We start from the raw sequence: 25,265 nt of genomic DNA, 5'->3' as shown, positions 1-25,265 counted from the left end.
TGTTTTTCAAAAATGTTCAAAAACAGCAGATGTACAAGCTTGCATTTCGGGACCAAGTGCCGTGCTGTGAGCTTGAAAGAAAATGAAGTACTTTTCCCGCCACTGACAATGTCCTACTATATAAATGCGCCACGTCTCTGTCTGCCTTGGCTCTGCCAGTGGGCCTAATGAGGCCAACTCTTTTCACCTGTGCAATTTCCAGCCTCTGCCTCAGCCAATTGAGGCTCAGCCAATCAGGCTCTGCATGCCAGTGGGCCGAATTGATTGCCAAGTACACTTTTCAGTTTGCAGTCTTCACACACAGGCACAGACAGTTAAAACGGTTGCTATGACAACGTATATCATTAAGTTGCATCGTTCCCAAGTAGGCCGGTGGCCGTAGCCTATACAGGTCTAATGTGACAAAATAGAATAGATTCCATTTCTTTAAGCACTGGTTATCAATGATGGGCTCCATGCAGGGCAGCGGTGGCCGAACGTTTTGCGGAGCGGTCTTGATATCGGAAGGTCGCTAGTTCGTATCCCCGGACCGGCACGTTAAAATGACCACCGCTGAAGTGCCCTTGGACAATTATGGCATTGAACCCCTACCATGAAATGTTCTATGAGCAGGGCCTGGCTGTAAACAAGTTCTTGAGCTTAGTCCAGTTACCCTGGGTAAACATAGTACCTTTCCTTTCCTTTGCACAGAACCCAGGGTGATTGACAGTATGGAACCAAATGGAGCCGTATATGGTCCACTTGGTTCCACCTACACACACCCACAGAGATAGGCTAGATTTTAGTGTAGATTGACCTTGTTTATACTTTGTTTTTGTGTTATTTTTTGTGTTATCCCTTATCCTAATTACCTAATAGCTCAAAGTCAAATGTCTGAAATGCTTGAAATGTACTGTAATTCTCCAATCTGTTAATACAATTAATCAATCAATCAATCAATCAAAGACTGTACCTCATACTGTTTACATTTCTGTCTAATACATTATTCAATCAATCAATCAATCAACCAACCAATCAATCAATCAATCAATCAATCAATCGATCAATCAATCAATCAATGTAAAACATAAATGTCCCTTTTAAGGGAAAACAAGATTTGTTGTAGGCTATTGGTAGGCAGGCATGGTTAACAGCATGGTTAATTACCATTATAAATACTGCATTTAATGTAATTGCTGCACAGGTTCATTCTAGAGCCCGCCTACTGTATCCGCTGCAAACACTGACTGTTTCCGTATCCTCTCTAGACCGGATCTACAACGTGCAACACTATTAAAATTATGTCCGTCCACTTGGTCCAGTAGCTGCAGTGCAGTCCTCCTGCCACAGACGGTCGCGGTCTGCAAAAATGACAACGCTCATTGTACCATTTCTCTCGGTTTCCGCTGGATGCACTGGGAGCTTTTTTTGTCGCAGATTCGCCAGAAATTTCATCACACACAAAGTGACATTTAGTCAGAGTATAAAATCTTTATTCCATAACTACATTTTTATCATGCTTTGATCTGTACAGAGCATAAAGGGCCGCGGGCCTGGGCTCGGGTTTTTTTGCACCCGTGTGTAAAATGGACGGAGAAAAAGCAGGTAAGAAATGGAGGCTGGCTTTCACGTCGAATATGTTAACGCAGTCTTCATGATGGCTCTGTAGGAGTCGGTACTGTTTTACACAGTCTGCTGTTTGGAGTCGGGACATATTCAAAATATGTTAAAAAAAAGTCTGTCTGTTGTTCGGATGCGATTGCGTCTTTATTCAGTATTCACTTCATGTGCAAAACATAAGATTAGTAACTAATCAATACACGTGACTAATAAATGCTGTCACGTTAACAGACTGTACGAAGGTTTTCATGCATGTTAACATGTAATGCAAATGCATAGTTTATGCTCCGAAGTTGGTTCACAATCTCAAATATCTCAAACACACTTTGTGGATTTTGTGGACTTTGTGGACACTTTGCTGTGATGTACAACAATTTCAACATTGTAGTCACTAGTCAGCACTTGTTATTCACAATGCCTGGTATATCTGGGTCTGTTGATTGTTATGATGGAATTTGCAGCAATCCTTTGCAAATTAGGATTCTATATACTTGAATGGCCCATCAATGACTCAGTGACTGCGGTGAATAACAGATGATTCACACAGTGTGCATTGAATAGAGAGTTGTTTGTTTTGTACATATTCGGATATTTGAAAATAGAGCTTGTAGATCAGCTATTAAGTGTTTGAAATTTGTGACAGCCTACTGCTGCACAAAGTTTTGGCATTGTGACTGACTGACCAAACACACTTGCATTCTGACAAACTTCTCTTCATATAGAAAAGCATTGAATTTGCACAGGTGTTGTGAATGACCCGATGGAGAAAAAAGATGGAGAAATGTGATTCCATGTGAAATTGTCACGTGCATGTGTGGTTTCTATACTGGTATTAAACATATATTTGCTGTTCACAGTTGATGACATTTTTTATTACACAGCCCCAATAAAAAAGTAAAGTAAAAAAAAATAACGTAATAGAATAACGTACTGTTAACTTGAACGCTAATTCAAACTTCACCTATCATTTTATTTTTTATAATGGACGATTTAACTTTTCGGGCAAGTGGGCATAAACTTTGGGCAAGTAGAACATAACCTGTACTTAATTGCCTGACGGGCAAGTACCTCTGAGGCCTTGGTGTCAACCCCTGAATGACGATCCTCTCGCTTGCTGCTTGTCTGATGTGTGAGAATGCACTCGGCTCATTTGGTCCTGACACCACCATGCTACAAAATGGTTATTACATAATGCACTATTACCCAACACATACACTATGATTGTCTGTCTGGTGTGGGGTCCACTGTAACACGATTTATCCTGTTGTTGGCTTTTCAAAAGTAACCTAGATCAGCTATTTTCAGAATATTGTGACAATTCTCTCATGGGGTTCCCTGCTGGCACAAGATCTTTTCAGATTGGGGTCCGTGACTAGGGATGCACCGTTATTGAAATGTTGGCTCGCCCCATATCCCAACATAAACGGCTTGGGATCGGGAGTCGAACCCGCGGCACACTGCCGGACTGGATTACCAGCCAAGGTGCCTGGACCACTGAGCCACAGCCCAGGCCACGATATATTGTTTCGATATAGGTTTTATACAGTCATTGCTGATTTAATCACCCATCCCTAGTTCTAAATGTACTTTCTGTCCATGTGCTGGCTGTATAAATGTATTTCCCCTTCCGGCCCTCCAGGTGGCGCTATGTTCATGTGCAGGCTGTCTAAATGTATTTCCCCTTCCGGCCCTCCAGGTGGCGCTATGTTCATGTGCAGGCTGTCTGAATGCATTTCCCTCTCGGCCCTCCAGGTGGCGCTATGCTCATGTGCAGGCTGTCTGAATGTATCTCCCCCTCCGGCCCTCCAGGTGGCGCTATGTTCATGTGCAGGCTGTGTAAATGCATTTCCCTTCTCTGCTCTCCAGGTGGCGCTATGTTCATGTGCAGGCTGTCTAAATGTATTTCCCTCTCGGCCCTCCAGGTGGCGCTATGTTCATGTGCAGGCTGTCTGAATGTATTTCCCCCTCCGGCCCTCCAGGTGGCGCTATGTTCATGTGCAGGCTGTCTGAATGTATTTCCCCCTCCGGCCCTCCAGGCGGCGCTATGTTCATGTGCAGGCTGTCTGAATGCATTTCCCTCTCGGCCCTCCAGGCGGCGCTATGTTCATGTGCAGGCTGTCTGAATGCATTTCCCTCTCGGCCCTCCAGGCGGCGCTATGTTCATGTGCAGGCTGTCTAAATGTATTTCCCCCTCCGGCCCTCCAGGTGGCACTATGTTCATGTGCAGGCTGTGTAACCTGTTCTCTCCCAGCCGTGGTCAGCTGCTGGTGCACTGCTCCCAGAAGCACCCTCTGCAGCCGGGGCGCGACGACCTCATCGTCGCCATGCAGCCCCTCTCACCGGAGGCCACGCCGGGTGAGACCCGCGTTATTTAATTAACGCAATCGATCGCCTGATCGCGACGTTATTTGAGATGATCGTAAATCATTATCTATCGTCATCATCTTTTTCATGTTGAAAATCCTTCATGCATTTATATCCATTAAAACATCCGGGAAAACGTCAAAGATTTTTTTTGTTTGTTTTAGCTACATGTGTGTGTATATATATAGCTAAAAAATGTCATAAAAATGTCTTTGATGTTTTATAAATATACATGTAGCACATTGTGCTACACACACAACAGTGGTGGTGTGTGTGTGTGTGTCTGTGTGTGTGTTCCACTTTCTTATTTTCAACACTTGTAACAATTTGAACCCTTGTGTGAAGCGCATCACGTTGTGAGCTCGTAGATCCGTTCACTGTTGTTAAAAAGCTTTGGAGTCTTTGGAAATTGTCACCGATAATGCTGTACCCAAAAATGGTGATCGATTTAGTAATTGATTATTGTATTAAATCATAAAATGTTAAATAATTAAACAGTGAAGAGGAAACGAGGAAGACCCAAAGGCTCCACCAAGAAGAGGCGTCCTGATTGGGCAGAGGTCAGAGCCAGCCCCCCCGCCGCCCGCTCTTCCCAGGACAAGGATGAGGAGGAGAGAGGAAGAGCAGAGGAGAAGAGCGAGGCAGAGTGCCAAGGTGTGTGTGTGTGTGTGCGTATGCGTGTGTGCGTGCGTGCGCGCGGTTCTACCTGTTTTGTATTCATGCTGTAGGTAGTTGTTTTATTTGTTGATCTACTGTCTGTATAGTTTGTCGTAGTAACGTACGGTTCGTCTCAGACATGGGACCACAATGGAAACGAGTCTCACGACTTTCTCGTGGTTTTGTGTCCTTGGACTCACACGGTGGCAGATGAAACGATGCAAAGTTGATTGGCTGTGAGTTGATTTGGAGCGGTTTACATGCCGTGTCTTTGCAACGCCATGTCGCCGGCTTCCATTGACAATGAATGGTAGACTGCGTTGTTCGTTTCATAATAAAAATACATTATATTTATAATGCACTTTACATTTGAAACAAATCTCAAAAGTGTTACAAGCTGAAATATTTAAAAGAAAAATAAGAATAACAATGAGAACAATTAAAACATTCTGTGATCACCTAAACGGCTAAAAAGGTCAAAATAAGCACACGGGGCATCTTACAAGTCCCAACTAGCCTTGCTAAAAAGGAAGGTCTTTAGGTCTTTTTTTTAAAAGCATCCACGGACTGTGGTGCTCTCAAGTTGGTCGGGGAGGGCATTCCACAGCCGAGGAGCAGCTGAGCAGAGAGGCCCCGGTCCCCCATGTTTTGTTTTTGTGTTTCATCTACCCGTGTGAACGCGACATTCCTCCAATGAACATAATGCGACGTGTGTTTGTCCCGTTATGCATGACGTCTAAATGAAGTCAAAGCAACGCCGCTCGGGGACGTTGCAGAGAGGCCGGAGGCCGAGGGCACCGAGGGGGACCCGCTGCTGTGCATGAGGTGCCATCGCTCCTTCCGCAACACACGGCAGATCCTCAAACACATCTGCCTGAAGGTGGAGGAGGAGGAAGACGAGGAGGAGGAGGAGGAGGAGGAGCACAATGGTGAGGAGAATATACACATACACGCTTTCAGTCACTTGTTTATCACAAAGACAGCGATATTCATATCTGTTTATTATTCTCAGTTCAGTGAAGGAACTCTGAAATCAATCAAAGAAAGCATTTTTCTATTTTTTTCCCCGCGATTTTGTAACCCATCTTTCCGCCCCTGTGTCAATTCATTATCTAATAATGTGATCCTGGGCTCTACACACCCAAAGAAAGCATTTTTGAGCTGCCCCATCGCCTGTCTGTCTTCCATGCGTTTCTATGGCAAAGACAAAAACTCTCGGTCTCCGGCGTTTTTTGGCGGAGCTCCCTGGGCGCCTCGAGTAGAAAATAGCTCATCACTTATGCGGAGGGTTGGGAGGGACACGCCTCCCTCGTATCCCAAGCGCTCTGCTGAAGAGGTGGCCTAAGGGTTAGAGGAGCGCCCTTGTTGCCGAAAGGTTGCCGGTTCGATTCCCCAGGACAGGGCAGGACAAATCTGGGTCGGGAAGTGATTGCTCATCACTCACCCAACACCGCTGAAGTGCCCTTGAGCAAGGCAGTGGCACTGAACCCCCAACTGCTCCAGTGGAGCTGCTTAGTGGCCAACAGTCTAAGACTGAGGTTGTACTGGTCGGCTCCCAGGTTTTAATGTGTGTGTGTCTGTCTGTCTGTGTCTCTATGTGCAGGGCGTTGCTGAAAATGAGCACTTGTGCTCAGCTGCTACCCTGGGTAAATAAAGGATAAAAAAAACAATGGTTCCTTGTGTGTGTCTACTCTGTAAACCCCAGGTCCAGAGAGCAGCTCTGGAGCAGGAGAACCATTGGGTCCGGGGAGTTCGGAGCCGGGATGTGGAGCGTCAGATTCGAGTCATCAGAGCCAGACCAGAACAATTCTGATGAGAACAAAAGGTACAATATTTACCGTGGTCTTAACCCATTCAGGACGGGAACCCCTTTTGGCGCTTTAAGCATTTTATAATACTTTAGCTATTGAAAAATAGCAGATCTACAAGCTCATAGCACGGCACTCGGTGCAGATATACGAGCTTGTAGATCTGCTATTTGTGAAAAATCGTGAAAATGTGGCGAAAATCTTTGAATATATATTATTTCATATATATAATGTTTTTAACTAAAATATTTGCTTCTGGGGGGTCCCTGGAACAATATATTTTCAGATGGGGGTCGGCGGCCAATTACATATAATTCTGGGGGTCCTTGACATGAAATAGTTTGAGAATCACTGACATGGAAACATGATTTTTTTTTCTTTTTGAAAACTGTCATGATTTAGAAGACATTTTGTAGAATCGTCCTCATGTCTAAATGGGTTAACGGTATAGTGGCATGAACAGTACGCATTATACCCCTGACCAGACAGTGGCCTTGTGGCTAGAGTGTCCGCCCTGGAACTGGGAGGTCGGGGTTCGATCCCCGGCCGGGGTCATACCAAAGACTGTAAAAATGGGACCCAATGCCTCCCTGCTTGGCACTCAGCATCAAGGGTTGGATTGGGGGGGTCAAATCAACTAATGATTCCCGAGCGCGGCTCACCGCTCCAAGAGATGGGTCAAATGTGTAGAAAAATGTCACTGCGGTAACGCGTGTGACTTTGACGTTTCCTTGTGTAACCTGTGTCCCTATAGATGCGGAGCGGTTGAAAACCCCCCGATCCAATAAGAGAAGTCGGACGCCGTGCGCCGACCGACGCGCAAACCGGAAAGAGGCGGCGGCGGGGCCGGCAGCGGCAAACCGGAAGTCAATAATCAGCGTTGTTTTGACGGAACACGAAACGCTCGCAGGTCTGTTTTTAAAATCATGCCTGTTTCATTAATTCATTCATTAGTTCGTTCATTCATTCATTCATTCATTCATGATGCTGTTTGCTGCTGTGTTCGTCCAGATGCTACTAAGATGGTTCCCGTAGAGGCCAGTCCAGCGGAGATGGACCCTGCAGGATCTCAGGCTCAACCTCAGGTACGACTGACTGACTGACTGACTGACTGACTGACTGACTGACTGTCATAAAAGTGCATGTGCATTGTGCATAGACATTAGCACGAGATAATACAGTAAAAAGTGAAAGTGCTCATCATAAGGTTATATCCTCGATCTAGTACCCACAGCAGCATTCAGTGTGTGAATGGAGACCGGGACAAAGGAATGTTTGTGCCTGTTTTTTGTGGCACAGGCTGCACTACATCTCGGAGCCAAAATCTGTACTTTTACTCCACTACAGTTATTTGAAAACCTCAGTTACTATAGTTACTTTGGCGATTTTCATTTTGATTAGAAAACATACATACATTAACCACTTCAACCCTATACATTTCGGCCATTTGAAAATAGCCGATCTACAAGCTCACACATGAGCTTTGTACACATTTTGAACTTGTGAAATGGCACATTCTGCACAATGAGTACATTTTCAATTCCGTACTTTTACTCGTTCTAAATTGCCGTATTGGTACTTATTCTACTTAAGTAAAACAATTGAGTTATTTTTCCACCGCTGTTCGACACCCTGCACGTATGTTTTTGTTCAGCACCTGAAGATATATTATTTTTTTATACATGTGCGTTTTATACATTATACTCTGGACTCCATTTTGGAATCCGTGAGCCTCGTTCACAAAACATCTCTTGAATTCTCCTACGACGACATGCCTCGGGTCGTGTACCAGACGATGAATACCATTCGTCCAAATTTGAATGCGCATGCTCTTCATGAAGTCATAAAAGAAATGGCTTTACTATCATAGCCAATTCTAGTCTATAGTCTGCTATTAATCCCCACTCCTTAGGGGTATATTTTGTAAATGTATGTTATTTCATGTGTATGTGATCTGTATTCACCCCTCATAACGGCAGTGATGTAATAAATAGGTTTTCAATGTAATGAGTCCCGGGATGCAGGGACAGCATTTAACTCCCATTTCATTTTATATGGTTATAATGTGGTTATATTCATGTAGAAAACAGAAGAAGAAATGATTATTATAACTAAAGCTAGCAAAAATACACTAGAATAAAGAGCAGTACAGAGGTCGTTGTTTTATTGCGTCCCTTAACTATAAACTGCGTTTTGGGATGCAAAATGCATGTTAATCTCTAACTATCAGGAGCAGTTGGTGCTATTAATCCTGAGCCTGGGTAGCATTTAGTTATGAACTGCTCGGGGACACTTGGACACTAGCCTCGGAAACCCAGACGTTTTTATTTCCAAAAAACGTCTGGGTCTGAGTCCACTTCAATTCGGCATAGGGTAGCGCAAACATTGCTCACTCTCTGCCGATTTCGGATCGTCTGCACCTTTGTAAAATTGCTCCTCTCTCTCTGTCGCTCTAAGTAATTAGTCTCATGTCGCGCAGCTGCGCATAGTTTCTCCCGGCGGATCCTGCCGGGAGCTGCCTATGCCATAAAAAGCATAGGTGAGTTCCAGGCTATACTTGGACACAGACTGGGTGGACCGGGGGTTACGAACCGGGGGGACCGGCGTTCAGGTGGTATGGCCGCCCGCCGCTGATGTTATTTCATGTTCATCTCCCCAGGACTCTGCAGCTCCTCAAACTGTCAGTCAGACTTTTGGCTGTCCCTCCAACCCTGAGCCCAGCCAGCTCAATGGAGAAAGGTACAGTATTGACCCTGATGCAGATCCGTCACATGGAATGGGAGAACAAATCTGTACAGTACAAGCGCTTGTAGACTATGGCTATTTTCACTACTTCTTCATTTAGTTGTCATTTTATTCCTTGGAATTAATATATGGAATTTCTTAGATTTCTTTCCTTTTTATAACATACAATGATTTCAATTTAAAATAAATCTTTTGAAATATTTTATATTTTTGAAATGTACTGTAGGTTTAACAATTGGGATTTTCCCCCCGCAGTCGTATAAAATGGTTCGTGACCTGACCCACTGTTTGGGAAACAGAAATATGATGTATTTCAGATTTGTAATAATTTATTTGTATTCTCGTATAAGTTTATATATATATATATATATATATATATTAACGGGATAGCCCCCCTTGAATAAACTTACTGTATGAGTTAGGATTTAGCAATTGGCATTGTTCATCATAACTGTGATAACATAAGATAACATATTGATTGTTAGCATCATGGCTGCCTGACGCCTCCTTGTTTTCTGCCCCTAGTCCTAAACCAGTGACACCAGCAGCCAGCAGGGGCTTTCAAGAATACGCCATCAAGCAAGTATCTAACAGGTACAACACACACACACACACACACACACACACACACACACAGCAAAACCGTCATGTCCGTAGTTATTTTTTTCTTAATTTTTTTATCCCGCGATATCCTCAAACCTTTTGGGTCGTGCACCCCCTGTTACCTCCCGACCTAGCTGACATGGAAATAAAAATTGCATAAACTATTATAATTGTATATAGAGACATATATTTCCTATATATATGCACATTTATGCACATAATATGTTCCATATATTATGTGCCATATTCAGGTTAATATATACGGTATTATATGAACCTGAATATGGCATGTATATATATGCAGCATAGGTTATATTCTGCATATACTTGCCATATGTTGATCTAACGTAATCCTGGGCGCTACACTCCCTCTGCCGCCCCGGGGGGGGGGGGGGGGGAAGCAACGGACTGGCCTCATACTTCCTTCACTGCATGAGGAGTCCAAGCCGCCTCTCGTCCGTATAGTTCTATACTGCTATATGCTCTGTGTCCCATCCTCCAGCCTCCAGAGCCAGCTGAAGATCTTCACCTGTGAGTTCTGCAACAAGATCTTTAAGTTCAGACACTCCCTGACCGCCCACCTCCGGACTCACACCCAGGAGAAACCCTTCCAGTGCCCCCACTGTGACTACGCCTCGGCCATTAAAGGTGAACACACTGTATGGGGCTTATTAAAGCCATTTAAAGGCCTGACGTTGAATTAAAAAAAAAGAGGCTTCTATAGAATGACAGTTTTCTGAAATACCTCATGTTTCTATATCGGTGGTGCTCAATACTCAAGAATGTAAAAAATTACATGTAATTGGCCGCCGACCCCCCCATCTGAAAATATGTTGTTCCAGGGACCCTCTCCCCAGAAGCAGATAAAATTGTTCGCTGTAAAAGAATATATAGTCAAAGATTTGCGCCACATTTTCAGATAGTGCCGGGCTACAAGCTTGTAGATCTGTTATTTTTCAATAGCTAAAGTAGAACAGCTTAAAACACCAAAAGGGGTTCCCGTCCTGAATGCGTTAAAGCCATTAAAATGGTAGGGGGAGCATCTGTGTCCTTTTAGATTTCAGAAAAATCTGAAAACCTCATACGTATGTTTGTTACTTTTCAGGATAAAAGAAAAAAAGGCAAAAGTAGCAGATCTACAAGCTCGAAACGCGTCTCTTCGCACCACCTTTCGATCTTGTGGATCTGATACTTTTGCCCGCGGCAGTGACGAGCATAACAATAGACCTTATGCAGAACGCGGCCATCTTGCCATTAAAGGACAACTTTCGTTTTTTTCAACCAAGGTTCATGTTTTAGGTTGTTATTAGAAAAAGTAAACGATGAGTGTTCATTTTTGCTGCTTTCTTTCGTTTTAACATTTTAGCTGTTTTTGACAGGGGGGTGGGGGCATTCGAGCATGGGGCTAAATATGTATTTGTTTACAAACTTTTATAGCGATTTATTATTTTATTTTTTACTTTAGTCCTACTAGACCGCAAGAAATTACATCTGGCAACAAAAGGATCTACTGAATGTGAAGGTAGCCTACTGGGGGGGAAGCCACACTGTGTGTCATAGGCTCAATATGTCAGTTTGACACATTCAGTAGATCCCGTGATCTTTTGTGGCCAGATGTAATTTCTTGGTGTCTAGTAGGACTATAGTAAATAATACAAAAATAAATCGCTATACATTTTTGTAAAGAAATACATATTTAGCCCCATGCTCGAATGCCACGGCTCCCCTGTCAAAAACAGCTAAAATCCCTAAAACGAAAGAAAGCAGCAAATGAAAACAATAATTACACTCACCTTTTACATTCTCTGATAACAACCTAAAACATGAACCTTGGTTGAAAAAAACTAAATGTGTCCTTTAAGTTAATAGCAGGATGGCAACTGGTAAGTAGCTCATACTAGCCGCAAATTGGTGTTGCGGCTAGTATGAGCTATACTTTCTGTCTAGGAATTCCTTGCAGCTGATTCATTTCTGTGTTGGCGTTTGGAAGTGCTCGTTGGATATATCACTCAACCGCCTTAGTTGACCCTGATGAAGGCCCATGTAGGCCGAAACGCGTTGGTCTCTTGTGCTTTGCTATTATGAAACCCTCTCCAAAGCGCACCTGTCTACAGTTTTCTCTACATAAAGGACCCACGAAGCGCTTCTTCTTTTCTTTTTCATTGTCACTCAACCGCCTGTTTTGAATTTGCACATAATGCAAAGGAGGCAGCAGGACCGACTTCCGGTCCGTTGTTTGTTACTTGTTAACCCATTCTGACCTGAGATCAGATTCATACGAGGTTTCCACTGGACACACACTGGGTCTGATGAACCCATTCTGACCTGAGATCAGATTCTAAAAATGTCAGTCGTTCTTCGATTTTTCAAAAATAGCAGACCTACAAGCTCGTAGCGCGCCACTCGGTGGCGCGCTACGAGCTTGTAGATCTGCTATTTTTCAATAGCTAAAGCATAACATAATGCTGACACCAAAATGGGTTCCCGGTCAGAATGGGTTAATTCATTGTTTATCGCTCATCGGTTTTCTCCCCTTCCAGCCAACCTGAATGTGCACCTGAGGAAACACACGGGAGAGAAGTTCAGCTGTCCGCACTGTTCCTTCACCTGCCTCAGCCCTGGTCACCTCAAGGTGACCATTTTTATTAATTTATACATTTATGCATTTGATTTATTTTCACGTTTATTTAGAAAAGACTTTCATGCATTCTCGAAAAAGACATTGAGTTGTCTCCCCTCCATTTGCAGTGTCGTCGAGATACACCACAGTACAATTTCATTTTGTCACATCGATATTCACATCAATCAAAACAAAAACAAAACAACAAAACAGAAAATTGTACAGTATGTGTTATATTACTGTTTGATGGTGGAGTGACGGCAAGAGAGAGAGAGAGAGAGAGAGAGAGTTATTATGGATGTTCAATAGGCATGCAACGATTCACTCTGTGAATTCGCTCAAGTTTAAAAAAGGGCACCTTGTGCAGCGCGTGGAACCGGCCGCTTGCCTTAATAGTGTGAGATTTATAGATTTTGGTGCATACATAATATATTAGAAGCTTTTTTTTAATCAAGAATTGATCAATGTCACCATGGTCCACATACTGTACACTGTACAAAAAAAGGGGGGGGGGGGGGTTAAAAGGGCACATTGCTGTTCAGAGGGCAAGGGCAGGTGGTATCTATCTGTACACGCCACTGGATTCACTTGAATCACGATACTCTGTTCACAATACGATTTGTCATGATTCTTTCAGTCCAGTATTTTCTTTCTCTTTTTAATTGGTCTTCCCATCGTCTTTTCAATACAGTAGCAAACGGCTGAAAACTCTTGTATGTTCTTCTCTTTAGCAGATCTACAAGCTCACAACGTGTCGCGCTGCGACGCGTTGAGAGCTTGTAGATCAGCTATTTTCGTGGCACAACCCAGCACTCTTTATCTAGTGGAGATGCGGTGTGTAACGACATGGATTTCTAAACACATTTGTTCAGTGGAAAATACTATGTTAAGAGTACTATGTTCAGGAGACTTCGGGGAAAAAAAGGAATTCTCCTGAATGCTGCCTTCCGGCATGGCATAGCAAGGAGTGTGGCATTTGCATTTCTTTCACCATATAGTAAATGCTGCTTTCGTGGTCTGGAAAGGGCAGTTGTTTTACAGACGGGGAAAAGGGCAGGGGGCTGGAGCCCCCTTTGACGTCTTATGTGTGCACGTCCCTGATCTGAAGGTATAGTTTGTGCTTGCGTTCAGGTCCACGTGGAGCGGGTTCATCTGAAGGTGAAGCAACACTGCGAGTTCTGCCAGAAGAAGTACTCCGACGTGAAGACGCTGCTCAGGCACATGGAGCAACGACACGACCTCAAAGACGCCGACGTCCAACACAGCTACCAGCAACTCAGGTTTAGTAGGATTCACGTCACTAAGGCCTCAGTCACACTATTGAGACGGCTGTCTTGTCCGTGTCTTGTGTCTTGTCCGTGTTTAATGGCCGCCCCCCATGCATTTCCAATGGAAGTCACATGGTCTGCCTAGGGCTGTCCCCGACTAAGGATTTGTATAGTCGACTGATAGATGAATAAATTTGCTGTTAGTCGACTAATAGTCGACTGAGCACCCCCACCCCCAAAAAAAAAAAAAAAAAAAAAAAAAAAAAAAGGGTTTTTTTTTTTTTTTTTTTTTTTTTGCCCCAAAATATTGTATATAAAAATACAATATTTACAAAAATATTGTATTATTCCACTAGGTCTGTGGGGGACATAAACACATTTGAACATTCTGACTGTTCAAATCTCCAATGTGCATGTGGAGTGTGTCTGCCTGTGTGGCAATGTGCCACTGCCTGTGACTTGAATCGCACAGTGCGCTGGCCTGATATTATTCACAGCTCAACTAATTATCATCATAATTAACCATCACAACATCAATAACAAATACTTTTTTTTATTTATTTTTTTAACATCGACTGAGAGGCTTGTCATTAGCCAGATTGAGCACAGCAGGTGAGATTGAGATTCTGGAGTCTATCAGGCCAGCGCACTGTGCGATTCAAGTCACAGGCAGTCAGTGGCACATTGCCACACAGGCAGACACACTCCACATGCACATTGGAGATTTGAACAGTCAGAATGTTCAAATGTGTTTATGTCCCCCACAGACCTAGTGGAATAATACAATATTTTTGTATATTTTTGTAAATATTGTATTTTTATATACAATATTTTGGGGCAAAAAAAAAAAAAAAAAAAAAAAAAAAACTTTTTTTTTTTTTTTTTTTTTTTTGATGAACATCGACTAAGAGGTGGTCAGTCGACTGAGACCCGTTCCGATCGATTAGTCGACTATTCGACTAATCGAGGTCAGCCCTAGACCGTCTGACCAAACATTTTTGTTTGATGGTGGGGAGGGGGGGCAGAACACAGCCATCAAACAAAAGACTTCCTTTGGAAATGTATTGGGGCGGCCATTAACATCCTATATAAGGCTAGTTTTGAACAAAAAACACTCCTTGGGCTAAAAACGGCCATAGCCACTTGCCCTTAATGTGCCAAATGTGCTGACCTCATCACATTTGTGATGACTGCTTAGCTTTTATTTAGCTTTCGTCGGTGAAAAAAAAGCTAGTCGACGAACACTATTCCTCATAGTTGTAGTAGTGTAGTAGTATTTAACACTGCTCTCTCTCTCTCTCTCTCTCTCTCTCTCTCTCTCTCTCTCTCTCTCTCCATAGGCTGAAGACGCGCCAGGGACAGAGGCAGCTGCTCTACCACTGCTCCACCTGCGGCCGGCGCTTCAAGAACCACCTGGAGCGCCAGCGCCACCTGCTGGTGCACGGGCCCCTGCGGCCCTACGCCTGCCTGCTCTGCGACCACGCCACCACCAACATGGCCACGCTGGCGGCCCACGTGCGCAAGCACCTCTTCCTGTACGTGTGCAGCCTCTGCAGCGGCGCCTTCGTCAGCTCCCCGCGGCTCAGGGCCCACCTGGCGGAGGCCCACCCGGCGGAGTGCGGCGCCGACGACGACGGCGACGACGCCGCCGCCGCGGAGCGCGCCTTCGCCGACTGCATCGCGCGCAGCTACTGCCTGGCGCCACCCGGAGGGGACGCGGAGAGGCGAGGAGCGGAGGAGGGGGAGGTGGGGGAGGTGGTGGAGGAGGAGGAGGTGGTGGGGGAGCAGGGGGAGAAGAGACGACGGGAGGAGGAGGAGGAGATGGAAGGAGGCGAGAGCGAGGGGAGGGCGGAGGAAAGGACGGAGGAAGAGGCGGCGGGTAGGCCCGAGGAGTTCAGCGGAGAGAAGAGGAGACGGGGAGAAGGGGAGGAGAGGGAAGGAGGAGGAGCAGAGGAGGAGGAGGAGGAGAGGGGGGTAGTGGAGGAGGAGAGGGGGGTAGTGGAGGAGGAGAGGGGGGTGGTGGAGGAGGAGAGGAGCCTAGCCACTGCTCAGGAAGAAAGGAGGGAGGAGGAGGAGGAGGAGGAGGAGGAGAGGGAAGGAGGAGCAGCAGAGGAGGAGGAGGAGAGGGGGGTGGTGGAGGAGAGGAGCCCAGCCACTGCTCAGGAAGAAAGGAGGGAGGAGGAGGCGGAGAAGGAGCGTGCGGAGCCTGAAGCAGCCGGTCGGAAAACGGCCACTCCCACGGGAGACGGACAAGAAGAGGAACGCGGCGAAACGCACGACGGGTCAGAGGGGGCGGCGGCGGGGGGCCAATCGCAGAGCGGCGGGCCGGACGCGCCCGGAGACGAAAACGTGCTCGAGGAGAGCGCGCCCGCCGCCGCCGCCACGCCGCCGGCGTCGGAGCACGCACACGTGCAAGCGGACGAAAACGCGCACGCACCTGAGGCGGACAGCGCTCAAGGACCGACACCAGCAATTCACCAGGTATATAACGGTCTACATAGTAGAGACTATAGTACACCTGTTCTCGTACTGTATAATAGGGCTGTGGTCTTAACACACCGTGTGACCTTCTCGTCAAGGTATCCGTGGTGGACTCTGCGGAGCAGACTGCCTTCCAGCAGGTGTTGTCGTCACTGCAGAAGACGCAGCTCAACATGGAGACCTTCCTGCGCCTCCGGAGGCTCTACGGAGACCTGGAGTGTCAGTACTGCGGTGAGACTCCATCGACATAAAGCCTGAAACGCATCTCTGAGAAGAAGAAGAAGAAGAAGCGCCTCAAAGTTACTCAGAGAGAGCTTGAGTTGAGCTGCGTTGTTTGTGGGGGGGGGGAAGCTGAAAACGCAAGGAATGATGAAAAGTAGAAAACAGACAGGGCGGCTGTGGCTCAGGAGGTAGAGCAGGTCGTCCAATGATCCGTTAAAATGTTAGCCTTTTTCCTCGGACACAACACCAGTCCTTAACCCATTTTGGCCTGACTTGACCTGACTGGTCTTCCTCCAGTTTTCTGAAAAACCTCATGTTTCTAGGTCAGTGGTGCTCAATATTTCATGTCAAGGACCCAAATGTTTTTATGTAATTGGCCTCCGACCCCCTTCTGAAAATATGTTGTTCCAGGGACCCTCGAGAAGCAATTGAGTTAAAAACGTTTATTCTGAAAAAAGAAAAATATTCCAAATTTGCGCCACATTTTCACGGTTTTTCAAAAATAGCAGACCTACAGCGCGTGTGGCGCGCTATGAGCTTGTAGATCTGCTATTTTTCAATAGCTAAAGTATAACATAATGTTTAATAGCTAAAGTATAACATAATGTGTAAAACACCAAATGGGCTAATGCCCCAACATCCATAAATAGTAAATACCAAATACTTATCCTTCGTGAATCTATTGGATTCTGCTCTGGCGTTCCGGGCCCGGCCGGATGCGAGCCGGGTTTTAACCGGTGCTTTCTCCTTGTGCCGTCCCGAACAGGGAAGCTGTTCTGGTACCAGGCTCACTACAACCTCCACGTGCGCACGCACACCAAGGAGCACATGCACCACTGCTCCAAGTGCAGCTACTCGTCCATCACCAAGAGCTGCCTGAAGCGCCACCTGGTCCAGAAGCACAGCGGCCTGCTGCTGCCTTGCTCGGAGGCCGGCTGCCCGTACGCCACGCCGGACAAATACAAACTGCAGGCGCACGAGAAGACACACCAGCAGCAGGTATAAAGCTGCAGGAACAGGAAGTGAAAAAAAAGTCGTACGATTTGTCACACACGTTACCGCAGTGAAATGTGTTCTCCGCATTTGACACTAGTGATGCACCAAATATTCGGCCGCAAAAGAATATTCGGCAGATAATATTCGGTAGAAAATGGCTAAAGCCACACTAGCAAACCCGGTAGAGTTCATTTCCCCAAAGATAAATTGACTAAACAGTGGCCTTGGATGAAAAGCCTTGGGGTCATATAAATTGGTACGGTTCATAATGTATCTGGTGTGAAAAGTTGATATTTAAGCCTGTAGGTGGTTTATCTTCCACAGAGCATGAATGTGTTCAGTAAGTTTAGAATGGGAAAAGCCATGGGGTCACTCACTAATGCCAACGTTTTACCTTTTTTTGTGTCTATGACAAGCAGATAAACGTGGACACTGGTGGACAAATAATGAAGAAAAATGGTGTACTCCAGTTAAGCCTAAATTATACACTCTGGCAAGCGACACGGTAGTACTACAAAATATAAATGAGCCATTTTAAACAATTTAAACAAGCAAACATGACCGCTTTAATTACTTCGGTCTATATATGTAGCTTAATTACTAGTATTACATTTTTATTGTTGTCTTTTTTTATATCCAATGTATTTGTACTTATAGTTCATAAAGTAAATGCATTTGAAATGAAATAAAAAAGGTTACTTTTCAGGATCCTAATTCAAAAATAGTACAAAATGACTCAGGTCCATTTGGTTTAATTTTACGCTCTCAAGAGTTAAAAGATCTATAAGGGTCAACAACTCTCCATTACTTCTCTGGGGACCACCTGGAATCTCCTCAAGGACCACTGGTGGTCCACTGAGGGACTCCAGGGGCCCCCGACTTCCAGCTGTCAGATGATTACGAATTCACGATCACACAGTCACAGACCTTTACTTGGTCTCACTTTGAGAGCTCTGCCTCTAGGCACAGCAGCAGGCAGCAGGTGGTCACCGGACCACTGGTAAACCACTGCTCTAATGGACTCTAGTGCCCTCTAGTGGAGTTGGAGAGACATGTTGGGGTAGCTGAACCTTTCTGTTGTGTTGTGTTGTTTCTCAGCAGACAGAGGCCTGTCCTGTGTGTCAGCAGAAATACCCTGAAAACAGACTGAGACATCACATCAGAACCGCCCACCCTGGTACGCACGCACGCACACACACACACACACACACACACACACACACACACAAGAAAACACACAAAAGGTCTTCATCTTATCAAGCAAGTGTGTGTGTGTGTGTGTGTGTGTGTGTGCACAGATGCAGATGCAGTACACAATAAGGGTGTGATGGTGAAGCGAGCAGAGAAGTGTCCTTACTGTGACTCCTACTTCCTGAAGAACAGCAGTGACCTGCAACAACACATCTGGGCTCACCAAGGTACACACACACACACACACACACACACGTAAATTAATGGTAAATGGCGCATTTACATAGATTGTGCATTGCATTCACCCATCCACGCTCACATTCACACACCGATGGCGGAGGAAACCATGCCACGCGCCAACCTGCACATCGGGAGCAATTTGGGGCTCAGCGTCTTGCTCAAGGACACTTCGACACTAACTCTGGGGGGGAGCCCACAGGGATCGAACTGGGGACCTCACGGTTGCCGTCCGGCCACTCTACCCCCTGAGCCACTGTGCCGTCCCACAACAACTCATTTTGTTGTGACGTCACGCCTACAATCCCTGTAATACCCATATATGGAGATCCCTGATGTCATCATACATGGAGAAGACTGGATCATCACCTACTTCTGCATATATGGAGCCGGAAAGCAAATCTTACATCTGACCTCACTGACACCAGATTCAAAGTTTTAACTCCTGCTTCTCAACTGTGCCCTATTAATACTTTGTGGGCTTTAAATTATTTAAACCATGTTGTATAGCCACGATTTGTTTAATGTGTTTTAATTCGCCGTCGTTTGATTGATTATGATAAAACTCCGGATTTGTCGCCGGACAACTGTGACGAGGCGGTCGCGTTATGATGAAGTAACCGGAAATCAAAGACGCCGCCGGCTTGCAAGGGCTTCTGGGAAACTGAGTCCAATACAAAGTGAACGAGGGCGTTTTTTCACAGATCAAAGGCGCAAATACCGTCAACTTGTTAAGAAGCTCTGTTGTTTCTGTTGTGTGTGTGTGTGTGTGTGTGTGTGTGTGTGTGTGTGCGCGCGCGCGCGCGTGTGTTTGTGTGTGCGCGCAGGTCTGAAGCCGTACCGCTGCGAGGTGTGTGACTACGCCGGACGCAGCAAGAGCAACCTGCGCGCTCACATGAACACTCACAGCTCCGAGAGGACTCACCTGTGTGACCTGTGTGGCAAGAAGTTCAAGTCCAAGGTCACCCTGAAGACACACCGACTCACACACTCCGCAGAGGGTACTGGAACTGTACTCGATAAACTTTACCTACACAGACGTCTAATCGCAAACAAGGTCTACATAGGCTACTTGAAACCAGGCGATCTAAACTCACAAAGGGGTTGAATTGATTGTGAGCTTGTAGATCTGCTCTTTTCGAAATAATATATTTTAAACATTATAACTATCACAATCATCTTTGCATAATCGTCATAATCATTTACATTGGTTAAAAAAAAATATATATATATATTACAATTTGGTTATTTAAATAGTCGTTAAAGTGACTTAATTTCTTTCATATTATGTAATAAATGTGTCTTGTTTATGTCTGTTATTAATATTTGTTACACTAAATAAACTACACTGCGTTTCTTTGGATTGATGATGGAAGAGAATTTTCAGAGAATCGAAGATCCTGGTTGTTTTAGTGTAGTGATGATTATGATTATGATGATGATGAAGATGTGTTGTTTTCCAGGGAGGAGGTTTCATTGCTCAGAGTGTGACTACACGTCCGTCTCAAAGCCTACTCTGCTCAGACACATGGAACAGCATGCTGACTTTAAGGTTAGCGCGCGCACACACACACACGCACACGCGCGCACGCTCGCTCGCTCGCTCGCAACGCACGCAGGACATTATTTCAAACGGATTGTGTATGTGTACACTCAACACATTGTGTTGCTTTTAGTGAACATAAGCCCCCTCTAGTGGATAGCCCAGTATATTCATTGTTCTGGGGCAGACAAACATAGGCATTTAGGCAAACATTCTTCTGGGAATTCCCCCACCCTAACAAGCACTTTTAGGAGTTGAGGCACTATACATTCCACAGATAAATGTTGTGAACTACAACCTCACAACGCTGCCTTTATTCAAGTTTTATTTCACTGTGTGTGTGTGTGTGTGTGTGTGTGTGTGTGTGTGTGTGTGTGTGTGTGTGTGTGTGTGTGTGTGTGTGTGTGTGTGTGTGTGTGTGTGTGTGTGTGTGTGTGTGTGTGTGTGTGTGTGTGTGTGTGTGTGTGTGTGTGTGTGTGTGTGTGTGTGTGTGTGTGTGTGTGTGTGTGTGTGTGTGTGTGTCCAGCCTTACCGCTGCGCCCACTGCCACTACTCGTGTAACATCGCCGGGCCTCTGAAGAGACACTACAATCGGAAACACCCGGAACAGGAGTACCAGAATGCCGGGCCTGGACTGACTGACACAGACGCTGTGGAAACACAAGGTACGACCAGGCTGTGTATATACCATGCACCACCCGGTCCACTGTAGTCCGTGTCTTATTGTCCAGGTAGCCAGTGCAGCACCACAACGGATCTGATCCTAGACCAGCAGCAGGTCTTAACTAACCAGTAGACACACTAACGGACACCTGTGTGAACTCTTAAGAGTTAGTTATAACACAGTCAGAGATTGAACATTGTATTGTACATTATTTAAAGCAGCATTTTACTTTATTGTACTTTATTCATCTTTTTAGATAATGTTCTGTGTGTGCGTGTGCGTGTGTAGGAGCCCTGAAGTGTCCTGTGTGTAAGTTTGTCTACGGTACCAAGTGGGAGCTGAACCGTCACCTAAAGAACAAACACAACCTCAAACTGGTGGACGGACACAGTGCTTGGGAGGTACGCGCACGCACGCACGCACACACACACACACACACACACACACACATTCACACACACACACACACACGCGTGCTGACCTGTGACTGTGTTGTGTCGTGTGTTTCGTGGAGGTGCTGGAGACGGCGGAGGGACAGTACGTCTCCGTGGAGGATGAGGAGCAGCAGACGGAGGCAGCGGTAGCGGCGCTGCAGGACAACGCCGGTAAACTGAACACACCTGCAGTGCATTTCAGCCTTGATTTCGTAGACTAAAAAACTAAGACGAAAGATGTCCGTCGACTACCTTTTTCCACTGACGAGAAAACTACATGGAAACTAAGCTAAAACTATAAGACTAACCCATTCAGGTCTGACGTCGGAGAAAAAAAAAAGTTTTCTAAATCATGACAATTTTCGGAAAGATTTGAGGCACATTTTAACGTTTTTTTCTAAAATAGCAGACCTACAAGTTCATAGCGCGCCACTCGGTGGCGCGCTATGAGCTTGTAGATCTTCTATTTTTCAATAGCTAAATTACAACATAATGTATGTAACCACCAAAAGGGGTTCCCGCTCAAAATGGGCTAAACATACTGACAATTTCGTCAACAAATGAAAACTAGACTAAAATGTTAGGAAGGGACTAGTGGACAAGAGATGCAGTATAAGTCATTTTACAATTAGTTGCATGCTGAAAATAGCAGATCTACAAGCTTCTAGATCGGCTATTTTCTGCAGTTGTAAAAAGTAGATTTAGTCGACTTGAAATCTTATGATATTTAGTCGACTGGAACTATACTTAACACTGAAACATTCCGGGTGACTAAAATGTGACTAAAACTAAATGAAAACAATTCAAGAGACTATGACTAAAACTAAAATAAAAATGTGCTGCCAAAAACAACACTGGTGGATTTAGCGGCGGGCGATATTATGGTGATGGATATCATCCAGACAACACAATGTCTCCACCATATGCCTTATCGTGTATACTGTATATCGTTATACAGTGAAAGCACGTTCTATGATTTCAAGGTCTATACCACTACTATAAATATACTTTATTATCAGAAGAGCCATTTTTGGCCCAAAAACGTATTACAATTCTAACTGGAGCCGCAAAATATGTTTGCTTTAATAAAGCAAACCTTTAAGTATTTGTGATTTTTTTCTGGTCTTTCAATATTACATTTTATCGTTTGATAATTTCTCAAAGCATATCAAGTATACCGTACCAGTAAGCCAGCAGCATTGGTGGTGAAAACAAACAAAGATGTCTTAACATGAATACATTCTTCTGTTTTCCTTCATTACATTTGATTCTTATTTTTATCTGGTGTATAGGCAACATTGTTTTGCAATATTAAAATGAAAGAATAACTTTATTCAATAATGAATTATGATTAAATGTAAAAAAAAAAAGAAAACGTTATTTTTTGCCGTAGCAAAAGGTTGTCCTACCCCTGGTCTATACCTTAATTTATACTTCTGTAGAACGACGGTTTTCAGGAGTCTGTTACTCCTTTGCCTTGTAAGGTGGTCGTACTGTTAAGTATCTTGAAAAATAACCATAAAAACCCCATGAAAAATGTTGCTTGAAACCACATTTGATATTTTATTTTTCCATATCGCCCACCCCCTAAGTGGATTCTTCTTATCCACACAGACAGAATAATACTGTTATAGTGCCGTGGTTCTCAGGGGGTGTCATTTGGGTGTCATCAGGGGTTGACAATAATGCCAACCCCTAATGTTCACATTGAACATTAAATTCAGTTATGTTGTTATGTAAATTGTCCCCAACTCTTTTTCTCTCGTCTTAGCAGATGAATCTGATTTAATCTCAATGCCCGCCCATCCACACGTCTACGTGACGTGTTTTATAAGATTTAGATTTTTTTGATAAATGGTAAATGGTGCCATTTATATAGCACCTTTATCCAAGGCATTTTACATTGATTGTGCATTACATTCACCCATTCACACACACACACACACACACACGTTCATACACCGATGGCGGTGGAAACCATGCAAGGCACCAACCAGCACATCGGGAGCAATTAGGGGTTCAGTGTCTTGCTCAAGGACACTTCGACACTAACTCTGGGGGAGCCCACAGGGTTCGAACTTACGGTTACCATTCTCGCCACTCTACCCCCCCCCCCCCCCTCCATGTTTAATTAACATTGGTGTGTGTGTGTGTTTGTGTGTGTGTGTGTGTGTGTGTGTGTGTGTGTGTGCGCGTGTGCGTGTGCGTGTGCGTGTGCGTGTGCGTGTGTGTGTGTGTGTGTTGTGCGTGTGCGTGTGCGCGCACACAGGGGCAGTGAACATCCTCCAGCAGATCATTGAGCTCAGCTCAGAGAATCCTGATGCCGTGGCCTCTGTGGTAACCATGGCACCCGGGGGTACGGTCACCGTGGTGGAGCAGGTAAACAACAACAACAACAGACTGTTGTTGCCCCTCGCAATTTTCAAATGCTTCCGTCATACAGTCTGGAGAACGGAAGCTCTGTTCGTGGGTAAAAATATAAAGCGGGAGTGGAGCCATTCTCCCTATACTTCCGTTTTCTTTACAGTCGCGCTACTTTTAATATAATATAATATAATTCTATAAATAGAAATAAAAATTAGAAATCATCTAAGCATGTATAGCTTGGCTGCTTGGCAGGAAAAAAAGTGATGTGTAGTTCCCCAATTAATTTTCCCCCAAGGGCCATATTTTGACTACGGTACCAGGCTGGGGGGCCGGGTCGGCACACGCGAGGTCGAGCCCTGAAATGAATGTTCAGGGCAAGACCCCATTTGAAAAGGACCCCCAGTTTGACATGCAGAGGCTACTGACCCCCACCCATTTAATGCCATTTATAGCTTGAACCCCCCCCCAAAATTGGGGAACCCTGATTCAGAGATTGTGGAATAGTCGTCTGGCTACACGAGACTAACAAAATCGTGAAATCACAAAAAAAAGACAACGTGGCTCTTCTGTGTGGTCCTCGCCAGGTGTCCCGGGGGGGCGAGCAGGGGTCCGGTAACCGTGGCGACCAGGTGATGGTGCAGGTGGAGGCGGCGGAGGAGGAGGAGGAGGGTGGTCCCGGCGAGCGGCTGATGGTGGTGGAGGAGACGGAGGGGCTGGAGACCCTGACAGTGCTCACCCAGGGAGGAGGAGACAGCTCCGCACACCATTACATCGTCTACGTCGAGGAGCAGACCGTGGAGATCAACTAGCTAGCCCATTCTGACCTGAGATCAGATTCATACGAGGTTTCCACTGGACACACACACTGGTCTGATTAACCCATTCTGACCTGAGATCGGGTTCTAGAAATGTCAGGCTCCAGGCCCGCCCTCTATCCTTTATAACTCTATGGTCGGGACGCCCCATTGACAGGGTGCCCCAGATAATTATGTGATGAAAGAAAGAAAAGGAAAAGACCACACACAGGGCGCGAATCGGATGCGAATTCGGATTTTTCAATCAAATATGATTATTTATTTATTTGTGTATTCTACACAATTAGAGAATGTAGAATAATTGTTATATTTGATCAACGTTTTCCTGTTATCTCTCCTGTGGTACATTAATACCTACATCATGGAATTGTGGATAAAGATCTTATCCAACGACAACAAAATGACAAAATATACTGTAGGACAGGTCTTGGGGTCTGAGAGGCTAAATCTCAGAATAAATCATGGACCACCTTCACAGTTTTAGTTAGACCTAGATCATCTAGAGTGGTTATCACAGCGTTAGTTAGACCTGCAGTAGTTCAACCAGAGCTCTTATTACAGTGTTAGACCTGGATATATCTCTCTCTCTCTCTCTCTCTCTCTCTCTCTCTCTCTCTCTCTCTCTCTCTTAATTAATTAATGTAAAACACA

The 25,265-nt window shown here is 45.0% G+C and overlaps 1 protein-coding gene across 1 annotated transcript; it reads left to right on the top strand.

The window, feature by feature from the left end:
- Positions 1-1,416: 1,416 nt before the first annotated feature.
- zfat (zinc finger and AT hook domain containing) lies at positions 1,417-25,265 on the top strand. The gene is made up of 25 exons (XM_080768360.1): positions 1,417-1,584; positions 3,805-3,954; positions 4,462-4,617; positions 5,367-5,549; positions 6,326-6,445; positions 7,183-7,338; positions 7,440-7,513; positions 9,088-9,167; positions 9,699-9,767; positions 10,279-10,424; positions 12,317-12,408; positions 13,528-13,676; positions 15,005-15,410; positions 15,798-16,145; positions 16,244-16,376; positions 17,134-17,366; positions 18,462-18,540; positions 18,662-18,781; positions 19,619-19,792; positions 20,255-20,343; positions 20,861-20,999; positions 21,287-21,399; positions 21,513-21,603; positions 23,702-23,811; positions 24,384-25,265. Exons 1-25 carry the CDS (start codon positions 1,566-1,568, stop codon positions 24,606-24,608), a joined length of 3,654 nt encoding a protein of 1,217 aa, XP_080624486.1. The 5' UTR covers positions 1,417-1,565; the 3' UTR covers positions 24,609-25,265.

The sequence above is a fragment of the Protomyctophum bolini genome, assembly GCF_963924005.1.
Source record: "Protomyctophum bolini genome assembly, chromosome: 7".
NCBI classification, from domain to species: Eukaryota; Metazoa; Chordata; class Actinopteri; order Myctophiformes; family Myctophidae; genus Protomyctophum; species Protomyctophum bolini.
The sequence above is the reverse complement of the archived record's forward strand: the minus strand, read 5'-3'. Positions and strand labels throughout refer to the sequence as shown.

Bases quoted from the DNA above. Each gene is read 5' to 3' on its own strand.
- zfat (XM_080768360.1), top strand. The intron at 6,446-7,182 runs GTACAATATTTA...GTGTCCCTATAG, and splicing joins AATTCTGATGAGAACAAAAG to ATGCGGAGCGGTTGAAAACC. The intron at 18,541-18,661 runs GTACGCACGCAC...GTGTGTGCACAG, and splicing joins CATCAGAACCGCCCACCCTG to ATGCAGATGCAGTACACAAT.